The 14362-nt window shown below is 42.4% G+C and overlaps 1 protein-coding gene across 1 annotated transcript in view; it reads right to left on the bottom strand.

Moving 5' to 3' along the window:
* The window catches only part of LOC141011963 (CUB and sushi domain-containing protein 3-like), a 228382-nt gene extending 217757 nt beyond the window's left edge, over positions 1 to 10625 (bottom strand). The window contains exon 1 of the mRNA XM_073485326.1: positions 10448 to 10625. Coding sequence (XP_073341427.1) covers positions 10448 to 10625 — 178 coding nt within the window. The remainder of the gene's footprint in view (positions 1 to 10447) is intronic.
* Between the last annotated feature and the right edge of the window lie 3737 nt (positions 10626 to 14362).

The raw sequence follows: 14362 nt of genomic DNA, 5'->3' as shown, positions 1-14362 counted from the left end.
GTTGGGTCATAAAGAGGAATGATTATGTGCAGTAGGGAGAGGGGAGGAGGAGTCATTTACTGCAGTCCAAATTATTATGAGTGACAAACAGATCATGGGATAATGGATGATTGCTGAATGAGAGATTGCCCGTCCTAATCGACTATTAACAAACAGACCATCATTAGACAGGCTCAGAAAATATACATTCTCACTTTGACCCTCTAGCTTCAGGTTGTTGCTTCAGGATCCCCGAGGGCAGATTTAACTATCAGACAAACTCTTTTCCTTGCCCGCAGGCAGTGAAACTGCTGAGTTCTGATGAGTTCTAATTTTGCAAGTTTATTGTGCTCCATTTGCTATACAGTCCTTGAAGTGTATGGAAATTATCTTTTATCTATTGTGCTATGTTTGTCCTTTATCGCCTGTCTATTGTCCCCAGTTTATATGGCAGCCTGCATGTCCAATGAGACAATAAAGTTTATCTAATCCAACAAAATCCTGTGGCTTACAGCAATCAGAGTAATAATGACACAACAAGCTTTTGCTCCCTGATTAACAGCATTCAGTGTTCTAGCAATTATAGAAATGTTGTAGCGCCCTCCTTTGGCCCCAGTCAGGCATACATTAACGGATTGACTTCATATGTTGTGAAACTAAAGATTTCCAAAAATTTCTTTGGAGTGTGGATCAGTTACTTGTGAACAGTGACCATCTGGGAGAAACACGTTTGATGCATTATACATCAAAGACGGTTTGTTCTTGGGCTCTTCATAAGAAGCATGATTGTGATGTGTGGACAGACAAAACAAGAAGAGGACATCAGCTGCAAGGCTCTTTGTAAGTACATATGGCTTGGGCTATAAGACACTGTCAAGGGACTGCACTTTGAAAAGTCTACAGAATTTAAAAGAGAGGATGCTACATTAATATATTCAAACTTTATCATTACATTATTGCCAGTTGGAAGTAATCACAAGAAACAGGGAGAGAGAACGAGAGAGAGAGAGAGAGAGAGAGAGAGAGAGAGAGAGAGAGAGAGAGAGAGAGAGAGAGAGAGAGAGAGAGTGTTTTTTGTGCCTAAACCTAACCAGACCTTAAGCTCAGCATTGCCACAACATAAAATTGAAAATTTTGAAGAAGTTGTTTCAACATATCTGTGATTTGCAACATTTATCCTGGCGATTGGGTTGTTTTTCCACACACACACAATGGAACAATTACGGGTTCCTTGTCTTGCTCAAGGACACTTAAGTATGAGTAACAGCCGACACGCTAAGTGCGTGCTTTATCAGCTGTATGTATCTGTATCTGTATATATCACTTTGTAACAATACCTCAATGCTGCTATAATTGTAGCCAGTGTGTGTCATGCACTGAGCCTAGAGACCAAAGAAGCATACACTCATGAGATGTTTCTGTTTCTATGCTAATTACACCTTTTGACTGAGGGCTTTCCGACTGCACAGTATAATTCATAGTTATTATGTACAATATCATTAAGTTTCTCTTAAGATTCTTTTTATGACTTTTAGCCTGGTGGCTGCTATTCGTAGCAAATATACCAGGTAGGATAAGATAACAGTGTTAGAATAGGGCGAATAGAGCGTCTCAAAAGGTAATTTGTAATAAGTGAATCTCTGACACGAGCAGTGTTAGTGAGTTGATACAGATATCTATACACCTTCTTCTCTGATTCGTACAGGCATAGTATATTTGCTGAAAATATACTGTGTATGAGAAATGGGAACATAAAGGAGCATAACGGTACTTCTATGTAAATATATTGTATGTCTTATTGATAGTGACTGTATAAAGAAGTTTCATTCACAGCAGTATAGTCAAAATGATATTAAACGTGATACCATAAGATCATACTAAAACGCACATTTTCAGAGCTTTAGAAAGAAACGATCTTCGCTTTGAACACCACTCGGACCACCAGTCGATCTATGCATGAGGAGTGTTTTGCCTTCACCCTTCATACATCACAGAATCTTTCTTCAAACAAATCCTAAGCCCAATATCCACAAGCCTACTGAGCTATGCGCTTTCAAGCTCCTCTTCCAGACTTATTTTTGGCATGCATTATTTTCCCTCTCTGCTTGGTACCCCATTTCCTCACGATGTAGTGTATGCCCAGTCAAGGACGTCTCTGCTTCCGGATGGCATTTCATCATTGCTCATGATGATGACCTATCACAAACGGAGGGGTATGCGGCAGCACCACTCCAAGCAATCAAAGTTAGGGTACAAAAACAAAACAAAAAAAAAACCTGCATTGATTTGCACCTGACCTTAAGGGTGAGTCAGCCAATATAGAGATATCCATCAGGGGGGCCTGGTTACAGAGCAGTGACTGGAAAGATAGAGCCCTTACGATACGAGACAAAGGTCAACAAACATCCTGGTGGGATACATCCGCACAACAAAACACAACAAAGAGAAACAGTACTGTTGTTCATATAGACTCCTCTTTATTGCTGAGAATGGGATTTTATGAAGAGCAACAAAAAGTTATAGATTTAAAAATTATAGATGATGTTCAAAATTGAGCATAACTGGCAAGGAAGAAAAAACAAATCCTTTTGTTGCTTGTCTGCTGTCACACCATTAGATCTTGAATCTTCAGGGTCTGCACCATATCAAATGGGAGCTGCTGCAGCACTTAGGAGTTATATTTAGAGGTAATTTTGTTTTTAGAAATCCAAACACTTTTCTCTTAGCTCTATGACAGGCTGTACTCTGAGCCACAGACATAAAATGTGGAAGGAAGAGAAAATAATTTGTCATCAACACAACCAGAAATACAACAATGATGACTGCTTGGGCCTAGACAGCAACCTTAGTAGACAGAAATCTTAAAGTGATGTTCCCAAGGAGAGGGATTTTATCTACATGGCTGTACTGCACCTTCACAATTCATACTGATAGAATGTGCATAATCGCAGCCCCTCACCATGCTTGTCTGCATGCTTGATGAAAAGGAAATGGGCTCCATACAACAGAAACAGAAAAGAGGCTTTTTCTAGAGAATGACTATTACCTCATGAGTGTGTCACTGCAATTTGGAGAAGGGCTCTGAAATATTCCATTCGGTGGTTTTAAATTGCCAACCGCTGAGGTGAGAAATACTAAAATCAAATACACTGCCACGCTGAAACACAGCTGGCTCGTCCACAAATCCACACACCAAACGCACACCATTGCAGAAGAAAATAACAGACGTTGTGCGTCTGCGTAGCCAAGTATAATAACTGTTTCCAAACGTCTGCGTGCTCCCGGTGCTTTAGCTACCTCCCTGCAGATACAGTATTGTATGGCTAGACACCAATACCTCCGCAAAGTGCTACTGAGCCATATTGCACCTGATGCCAGACCACCACTGTGAGAGCTGCTGTACAACACAAAACTGTGAGCCAACAACACATCTAATAGGACGGCTGTCTCTCCAGCCTCCAATTTCCCAAACAAACAATAACATCAACACTTCACTTTCCCCGAAAAAAGAAAAAGGAGTGAAACACAGAGCAAGAATCTGTCTCATTCTATCTAAAGGCTCAAACAATACTTGACTGTTTTTCACTTTCCAAGTAAACATCCTTTTCTGGTAAACAGCCTGTTCACAGAACGAGGATGTTTTTTTGTTTTTTTTGATGGAAAGTGCTTCACGGCACTCGCTTGAAACTCAATCACAAATGGCCTCATTAAAATAAAGCTGGCTGCAGATTCTCTGATTATTATGATACCAAATTCCGCAGGAGTTTAGCAATGTTGCACCACCTAGAGGCAATGTTACAGCTACAGTGTTTGAGAGCTTTTTTCCATTGCATTTGCATGCTTTCTGTTGATTTCTCATTAATCAATTATTAAATAACTTTGGCTTATTTTTGATTTAGAGAATGTCCAGCTCCAGTTGAGAGATAAATACAATAATAGATATTCATGTTGAAGCACTTTGTTTATTCTCATTCCACATATTAACAGTTTTTTATGTTTTTAGTGTCTTTTTAATACCTGCTCTCTCTCTCTCTCTCTCTCTCTCTCTCTCTCTCTGTGTGTGTGTGTGTGTGTGTGTGTGTGTGTGTGTGTGTGTGTGTGTGTGTGTGTGTGTGTGTGTGTGTGTGTGTGCAGAGGCTTAAAGAAAATTAGCACTATAGGTTGACTCAAACTTGAGTTAGAGCTGGAACAATTAATTGATTAGTTTTCACTATTAGTTTTCAATTGACAGAAAGTCAATCAGCAACTATTTTGATGATTGATAATCATGTCAGTCCTTTTACAAGTAAGATTACAAAAACTTGCTTTTTCCAGTTTTTCACATCAAGCACTGAATAACACTGGTACCATCAGGAAACAGTTACTAGGTCACATCCTGCAGCGTGTATAAAGTAATCAAATGGAAATTCAATTCAGTACGATACAATTTGTGGCTGTAAAACACCCAAAGGTATTGTAAATGTATTTCCAATTTCCATTTCTAAACATTTACTGTATGCATCTTAACATCTGGTTTTTCAATTACTTGGCCATCAGAAAAGTCAGCCATAGTGATAAGTGGCAAAAAATACAATTATGTAAACAATTATACCGTTGACAGATATGGGAATAGTTTTAATCATACTCATGTTACGGCCGTGATAGGGGATAATATTCATTATCGTTTATTTTCTCAGTTAATCGGTTTGTGCACTAAATGTCAAACAGCTGTGAAAAATGTCTTATAATTTCCCACAGCTCAACATGATTTCTTCAGTTGTCTTGTTTTTGTCAACAGTCCATAACCCAAAAAGATCTTCAGCTCACTACCATGCATGGTAAAGAAAAGCTTGACGTGAAAAACTGGAAAAAGCAAGTTTTTGTAATCTTACTTGTAAAAGAACTGACATGATTATCAATCATCAAAATAGTTGCTGATTGACTTTCTGTCAATTGAAAACTAATAGTGAAAACTAATCAATTAATTGTTCCAGCTCTAACTCAAGTTTGAGTCAACCTATAGTGCTAATTTTTAATTTTCTTTTAGCCTCTGCATTAACATCCCCTGCCTTGCCCCTTCCAAGAAACACACAAATATAAACGCACATACACACACAAATATAAACGCACACACACACACACACACACACACACACACACACACACACACACACACACACACACACACACACACACACAGCGCAGGTATTAAAAAGACACTACAAAACATTACAGTTGTGGCACACATCGCCTGAAGTGGCACAATAAAACAGGTATTACTGTCTCTGTCTTTTCCTTGTCATTTCTAACCTGCTGCCACTGTCATTGCTGTGAGTCTCCACAGGTTGGACTGGAACTGCAGGCCTAAATTGCTGCCACTGCAGTTCGATGATATTGGCTTGGCCTATAGGTTTAGCTACTTCCAATCAGTGACACTGTGTGTCCTTGATTAGGACCAAAATTAGGCCAGGTTTTGAACTAGGAATGACATTGATGGATGATGAATAAGTATGTAAATACATTCAGCTCCACAGGCCAGGACCAAAGGTCAAAACACAGCATGGAACAATAAATCAGATGATTAGTCAATCAATGATTTTTTTCAGTATGCACAACAGAAGTCTGCATGTGCTTTCTCTCCTGTTGAATATAAAATGTATTAGAGATCACATTGCAACTTGATTCCTTGCAGAAGATGTCAGACAACTTAAAAGAGTCAATTGTTGAATTAAGAGAAATGTAGCATTTATGAGAAAATCAATAATTCCTAAGCTGCTGACCTGAGAGCAGCTCACACACATCTGAGATATCTGCAATCTACCTGCCATAGTCTATTTTCTAACCAAATGGAATATAAAATCCCCAGTGCTGCCTCCTCACACACTGATAACAAAACGCTGTAGTTGAGAGTCTAAACAGGTATCTGTTACGCTATCCTCACCTATCACTTTAATTGTCGTTGAAATATGCTGTTGAATCACTGAGCAGTCTACCTTCTCAATTACCTTCACATAAGCCCACTTTGCTTCCCTGACCATGCTTCGCCCCTGCCTGCTCTCCTGTCACAGATCAAAAATCCAGTTGACAGCCATGGACACAAACAAGAGCAGCTGTCATCGGTGTGAGGGAGGATTCGTGACGGTAGGCGGGTATGCCATGGTCAAAGGTTATAAAGTGGATTACACTGGAAATATGACATACTTTGGATAGAATTCTCAGGAAGATTAATGAAAAGCATTCGATTGATATGGATATTATTGGGCTTCAGTGAACACAGGACATACATTCATGCAGCAGTATAGTCACTGTTTTACTAGTTCCATATCTCACTTAAAACAAATGCGTCACTGCTGTTAAACACAGTGTTTGCATAAATACATCCCAGCACCATGTGACTGCAAATTTCTCACCTGTCAGGTTTTCAAGATTTCAACCACTGCATGTATTAGGCTAAACGAATGCATACATTTTTATCAGTCAGTATGCCTCCAGACAGTTAGCAGAGTTTAAACCCCACCCGAGGTGCAGAAGACAGTCCACCTTGAATCTGTAGCCTTGACTCTGGAAGCAGCCTCTCTTCAGCCTATTACATTTAATCTCAACAAACTGTGAGCTATTTTTCTTCCCGAAGACAAGATATTGCCAATCTCTCTCCCCCCAAGAGTACTGCTTATATTAAAACTGATACCTGAGAAGAACTGACTTAATCAGAACCAGCAAACTATATCCAACCTTCGCAGGGACCTGTCAGCAACATTTAACAGCCTGGGCCAGGCCGAAAACCACGGGCGAGAGGCCAGTAGTGCTTTGGAACCCAGCTAAGGCTATCCAGTTAGATGTCAGCACTGAAAGAGGCATCAGGAATCCAGGGAGTAAACTTGTATCCTGGAAAATTATATATAGTTCCTTCCGGGTCAAGCTGAACTCTTGTGATTCTTCAGGAGACTGTCCACTTTTTTACTCATACTTGTGCTCTACTTCTTCTACTGTTGGAGATCAAGAACACGCGGGGCAGTGGGATAATGCCCTAAATTCCCTGTAGATAGTGTATAATTACACAGACAAATTGTAATCCTGATTAGCCCCAGCAGCCTTTCCAGCCTGTTTACATAATCACATTGAGAGAAAGTCTTCATCAAGGGCTCAGTGGCCAGATTACTGTCTGTGCAGAACGCACCTGATTAACAGCAATTAAGGATTGTCTGGTATAGAGTTAAAAAAAAACCAACAACGACATTTTAACAAAATATGGAAGCTAGCTGGAAATTTGAGGGATAGAGTGTAATCACAAGGAACAGAAGTGGTGGGACGCAACAGATTTTTCAACAATCTGTTCACTATCATCAATCGTTCACTGTCATTTGACGTGCTAATGTCAGCGCGGGAAACAGGCCAGCGCCCGTGTGTTATGTTTGTCCTCTCCTGTGGCGTCCCTTCAACTTCCCATGAAGATCCTGTCCCCTCCTGCTTGTCCTCATCAGCTCTCTATTAGGACTGTCCAGTGTACAGCAAAGACATGCCAAAAGACAGACACTGAATGTTTGAGTGTTATCATGTCTGCACAGAGATAGATAGTAAGTTAAAAAAGCTGTGACCTCCACCAAAGAGGTCGTATGTCACAAGAGTCTGTTTGTTGGTTGGTTCACCCCAGAATAGACCCCATTAGCTTTTTGGGCGTATCTGGATAAATGAATGGATGTAGGATTTTTTTTTTAACTCTCTGTCTTTAACATTGTGAGAGATAGGATGTTGTATGACATTTTTGTTCATTTCTCAGGGATCTTGATGAAAAAAAAAATCTAACGTATTTAGGGGACTGGTATCTATGAGTGAGTAAGAAAGGGGACTGTTTGGCCTTGGAGGTACGCACTCTACTGAGTGCCATTCTAGCTGTACATGAATTACGACTTGTGGACTGACACTTATCAATCCGCAAATGTTCAACTGGTAAATCAGTTATGAGCGCGATCTCGCTTTAGAGTAGACCCTAGTCATGTAGTGTATATTAAAGGGGGATTAGTGTTCTAATGGTTCTACAACCTTATAAGGCTCCTACTGAGCAAAACATATTAGGATCATAATTCATGTACAGCTTCCATACTCACTATCGTAAGTATGTGTACCTTAATATAAGGCGCAACCATAGACAATATAAAGGGCAGATCCAGGAAGCTTTGGTCATTACTCCAGTCTGGATCTTATGCATCACTCTCTCACAGGATATTATCCACTGCTTACACAAGCCTGTGTCATAAGAACGGGACGCTCTCAGCTTTGTGAACTTGATTGATCATCATCCAGTCGATGAATGCAGTGTGATTGTCATGAGAAAAAATGCAGCTGTTGCACTCAACAGAAGATACAGTCAAGTGCTCGCTATCAGTGTGAAGGAGTTCAATTATCTTTTAACCCAAGTCTTTTGCTCCGTGTAAAAAATAAAATCCAGTCGCTGCAATTTAGCTTCCTAGATTTGTGTCTGTGTCAGGCAGTTTTATAAGTTCCCAGAGGATTAGATGACACAGTTGCAGTGGATGTCCTCAGTTGTTTGGTAGTGGACTGCTGCAATGAGAATATATTTTTTCTTTAATTCACATCTAAGTTGCTTAATTGTGTAGAGAGCCAAGAATCAGACAGGTGACTGAGATAACTTTGTAAACTGAGAACTGTGCACCCCCCACACACATGATCCTGGCTCAAAAGTAATCTAATACGAGAAAAGCTCCTCTAGCAAAGTGTTGCTGTACAAACTTTGCTCAATAGAGGTCTTTTTTTTTTTTTTTTTTTACAGCATCATTATCTTAGCAGGAGAAGTGAGTCACAGGCCAAATCTAGTAGATCTCCTTTACTTGTGCAAACACCATGTCAGTTGTCAGAGCAGAGGAACAACAGCTGTTCCATGGTTCCTCCTCCACCCCTTTGCTCTGTGTCACTATTTCCTTTGCACTTTTCAGAAAGAAGAAAAAGGCCTCCTCCCCCTCCACCCCCCTCTTTCTCCCCCCCTTCCCCAATTCCTGGCTGGCTGGCTGGCTCCCTAATAAGTAACAGAACTGGGAGGATTGGCAGTGGCCTCGAGATTTGACATTGCCACAATGTGGGTGGTGATGAAACAGCACTGCGCCCGACTCCGCTCGACTCGGCTTGGCTCATTCTTGGTGGGCGCTGCTACTCTGCATGCTGCACATTCCATCCACCCCCAATAGACAGACATGAGAATTACTCACAGGGTGAACAATCTGCATGTAAATTGATATCTGTGAGTGCCCAGACTCAGACTCAGACACACACATACTGTACATGCATTCAACAGATAAATAGCCATGCACTCACACACACAATGGCCCTGAACACATATACACAGACACACACACACACTGGCAAGAAAAACATCTCGAGGATTGGAATTAGATTTGCCTTTTTTCTTTGGCTTTAATTGGAGTTGGAAATAAAAATGTCACATGCTATCATTAAATATATCACACACAGACACAAACAAACAGACTTTTTGTAATCAACATATAATTGATAATGCGAGCAAGCAGGAAAATGATTTTATTTGTTTCCTGTATGTGTTGTTTAAATGTCAGTTGAATGGATGGCCACATGGTAATTACAGTGTGGTGAATGAGCAACAATTGCTTTGACTGATTCCTACCGAGGTTGTAGTATGTAAATAGCATGAGTCAGATTACTGGGGTAAAAAAAAAAGGGGAGGAGAAACAGATGTGACCGGGCAGATAAGTGCCAAGTCCAGGATTGCTGTTGCTCCATGTGGTCAATAAGGAATGCATTTTAAAAACTGTACCAGAAAAGTTGCATCTCACCGGAGCTGAATTGTTCATTGAATTAAATCAGCTGATGCATATGAGGAGAAAAAAATGGACCCAGCGGTTACCTCACCAGCTAGAGGCGAGTATTCAAAGGACAGACCCCGAGAAAGAGCCACCAGAATACTAACAAGCCCACCTTACACCTGCCTGCACTGGCGAGCCCGATAAACAGCAGTCGACAAATTGGTTCCACACTACTAATTGCCTCGGCCCCTCTAAATGCTTCAACAATTCTGGCGTGACGCAAAATCCCACATAAATACTTGAAAACTCGACCCAGAAAAGAGGGAACAGCTCCAGCCTAAATAAATTAGAATCTCTGAACATCCTATAGGAAATCTGCAGTGCATGCACTTGCGCCTCAACAATTCACTAGTTACCCTACTAAGCAAAGCAGCTCACGTAGGCTATTAGAAGGAGCGTAGGCTACCGCAAGAATATCTATTGAGCGACTCAGTCAAAGCCTGCATTGAGCGCTAAAGCGGTGAAATGCGTCCTTTAAAACTCCAACCAGCCAAACCGTGGCAGCCTATTTTGCGCACGTCTGTAACGTTAAAGCTTTTGATTTTCTCGCACGCACGCACGCGCGCACACGCACGCGCACACACACGGGCACACCAAGCGCATCAGAAAACAGAGAGAATTGCTGCAGTGGCTCGTACCTTTCACACAAGTGAACATCAGTGAAAAGATGAGATTCCAAAAAACAATTCCCGTCCTAATCCTCATCGTTTTGGCTTGAACAAAGTCCCCTCGGCCACATTTAACGCATCTCCTGTTGAAAATGTCCCGCAGTTCAATAGATCCGTCGTAGTATCCGTCTCTGTAAATCCCCTTCATGTTCACAACTCACACATGTAACCTATAGCCTATTTTCGTTCTCTCTCTCTCTGTTGGGTTGAAGTGGGTTCCCTTCTCCCTTCTCAGAGGAGAAACAGGCAGAGCCGCCCGCCGCGCTATGTCAGCTGATAGGAGAGAAGTGAGCAAGACTGAATTTTAGGAGAGGACCACAGCAACCTGGACCAGGGCTCAACCATCTCTGCTGAGAGGGGCATCAAGTGTGAGGATCTGTGCTGGTGCGCTCACGCGTCCGCTGCTCAACATCTTTTCTGTTTTTTTTTAAGTCCCTATAAAGCGGCAGAGGAAGGAGAGGAGACTGTCCTACAGTCTGAATGCTGCCTTCATCGATCGGCAATTGAAGCACGCAGAGAGAGAGAGAGAGAGAGAGAGAGAGAGAGAGAGAGAGAGAGAGAGAGAGAGAGAGATACATAGAGAGAGATAGAGAGGTGGTGGTGGAGAGGGGGGTGACGGGTGTAGTGAGAGAGAGCGTCCTGTGTAAGTATGATTTGTTTTAGGTGTGGATCACAAATCATGAAGCGGGAACAGTGGAGGTGTGGGTGGCAGGAGAGGAGGAGGAGGATGAGGAGGAGGAGGTGGAGGAGGTGCGTCTTTACGGGAAGAATGTAAATCCTGAGAAAGAAATGAACTCTGTTAATGAGAGCATGTGGTTTGTTTGTGTGTATGTGTGTGCGTGAGGAGAGGCAGGGAGCAGAGGTGGGTGTTAGGTGAGACTCAGACAAGCAGCATCTCGTCCCGAAAGCTGATGAAAGAAATTCGCCCGGTAGGCAATCCCACCATAACTCTGATTTTCATTTTGGAGATCGAGCGCAGCCGTTATTGGGAGTGATGGGACTGGGCAATTTGCAATGCAAAGATGGGGTGATGACGGCGCAAAGCGCAGCTCAGCTGCAGTGGGGCTCTTCTGCCATCTAGCTTTGGAAGAGTCACCGACCTGTGCTTTGAAAGAGAGGGGAAAAGGGGGAGCGGTGAAGTGAGAGGCCGTGATTGCGCACAGGATGACCATCATCCGGTCTATAACACATGCAGATTCTTCAGGAGCTCCTTGTGCGTCAGGCTCTGCTTCCCTTTCCACATCATTTCTTACTGCGTGAAACGTGAAAGTTTCTGAGAGCAGCAGCTTTGAAATGCGCTTCCAAATCTAGTGAGGTTTAAATCAATTATGTGCGTGTCCTCAGATTTGATTATCGCCCACTTAATAATCATACCTGCACTGACCTCCGTAAGAATCAATATCCTGTGCCCTAGTATTGGCAAGATTTACCAGCATGAAGTCAGGAGGGCAAATTCATCAGGAAACGTGATAAATTAACCCCTGAGCCTTTCTTTGTATAGAAGGAGAAGCCAGCGATACTCAGCGTGAGAGCTGTCCATGGTGCTGAAACTCTCAACCAGAGTGTGTGTGCTTGTTATTCCCACCAAATAATTCAATGCATCAGATTGATTTACTTTGAGTTTATGTATGTTTGTACTTCAAAGAGTTAACTAACTGTTTGGATAAAAAACAGACAGCTGTGTCTTCCCTAATATTCCACTATGAAGCGCCTCTAATCTTCCTCCAAGATCATCATCTTTTTGCATGTTTCTGTTCTTTGTCCAAGGTTAGTTGACTCGACAGGGTAAAACCTCCCACCCCTACACCCTGCTCTCCCTTGGGAGAATAAATGAGAGAGAAACAGCTTGATCCCGCTCTAATCTCGTCTAATTATAAGGCAGCAGAGGGCAATGGGATTGTTGTCCTTTGGCCAAATATTCAGAAGAAATAATTCAACTCTGGAGGCCAAATGCTGATAAATATCACATTTATGATTGTAATACTGCGAGATTTGTTTGGGATTTTTGTGCTGTAAATAGCTGCAGCACTTTATGGGCTTTGTGTTTTGTGAATTACATTTTATTTCTGTGTTTTTGTGTCATTGCCAGCTCGATGGAATGTTTTGTAGCTCTTTGTGAGAAACTCATTTTACATGTATCTGCAGACAGCCTGATATTAATCTATCTCATTCTACTCTTACAAACTGAATCACTACCACATGAGCGATAGATTTGTATCCTCGGCCCAGTCCTCTGTAGAGTTGTTTATCTCAATGGTTTATGCAGCAGTGGCAAACCGTCGTGTATGTGCCGGTGTGAAGTGGAAGGTCCCTTATTCCCTGCTGGTATCAAAATTCTTCAGGTGTCTTACAGGCCCGGTGGAGGCTGCTAGGAATGGATTGTGGCACCAGGTAGCTTGTCTTTACCACTGTAATCGACAGGTGGGCCCAGGAGACTGAGCTTCAGTCGTATTGATGCCTCTTGCCAGCTCCTGCTTGCCGCTTGATGAGCAATCAGACTGCCTCTTGCCTGGTCCTCCTGTTGTTTTTTTGTGTGCATCCATGTGTGCGTCTCCATGTCTATGTATTGACAGCTCATGCATGCCAGACGGAATATATATATATGGCATACTGTTACACATGCAAACATGTGTGCAAGCACGGTTGAGCATTCTGTGTGCGTGGAGGCATGCTTGTGCAAACATTTGCACGCTTTAGCTCATATTGAAAGGTAATTCATGTGTTGAATATACGTTCATGTATTTGCCACTGCAATTGAGAACAACAGAACCAGTCAGCTAACCAGTCAGATAATCAGCCAGCCTACTGAACAGCCATCTAAACTGACTGCACCGACTGTTTTCCCCCCAGGGAAGTTGTACCTCTAAATCTGGGAGGCATGTTCTGATTAGCAGTGGCTATGTAGCAAGACTGATGCCTGGGACAGTTTTCATGTCACACAGAAGTTAAAGGTCTCCTGTCTTCCCTGAGGGGGCCTCGCGGGGGCTTTAGACAGGTGGCTGTGAATGTGTGTATGCATACTGCCTATGGTATACAGGAGTGTATGCACGTGTGAATAAAAGTGTCAGACTATGTGTGCATGTAACACGTGCGTCCTTCAGGGATATATATATATATGTGCTAAACGTGTGTGTATGCAGTGGTGCTGCGGGTCCTGGCAGGCATCTAAGTTGAAATCTTCATGCCTGGGTAATATTTTGCTTGAGTGTGTGTATTTGTGTGCAGGGGCAAAGTGCAGCTGGTAGGGGGTTGATAGAGTAAGCACCGGGGTCGGATTAACTGGCTTGACTTCCCTAGAGGAATGTGTCAGAATCTGGCCTCTCTTACACACTGCCGCTAATCCACTGCTGGGTTCTGCTGCTCCATTGCTCAGGGTCTGTTACCTACAGCACCCAAGGGGCACTGTGTAGGTGTGGGCAGGTGAGAGAGGTAGAGGAGAGATGTCTGTGCACGTGACGAAGACAGTAGAGGGGGGTGGGGGTGGAGTGATGTGTGATCAAGGGCATTCGGGCATAGAAAGCATGTTTCAAATAAACTTTCAAGCGTACTGAGTCCAGACAAATGTCCTTTTACTTCCTGTATGTTAATGCTCTTCACTATTTTATGTTCTGATAAATTCTGTCACCAAAGTGTGGTTTATTTTTGGTCCATTCCAGTGCTTGGAGATGATGGCCCGTCAATGACAAAAAGACGGAAGTGGAGTTGAATCAATTGCAATGTGCAGTATAATATGGATCTTACAATTATGACAAAAAGCACATTATCACACCGTATCCTGTAGCAGGTTACGTGGTGGCGTGCTGACAAAAATATGCATTGACAGTTTCACTGGCATGCCTGGCAAGATCATCGTCAGCCTGATGCTAGCACTTTAGCTCAGGGCAA

Source organism: Pagrus major, chromosome 17 (genome assembly GCF_040436345.1).
Source record: "Pagrus major chromosome 17, Pma_NU_1.0".
Lineage (NCBI taxonomy): Eukaryota > Metazoa > Chordata > Actinopteri > Spariformes > Sparidae > Pagrus > Pagrus major.
This window is presented reverse-complemented; position numbering and strand designations above follow the sequence as displayed.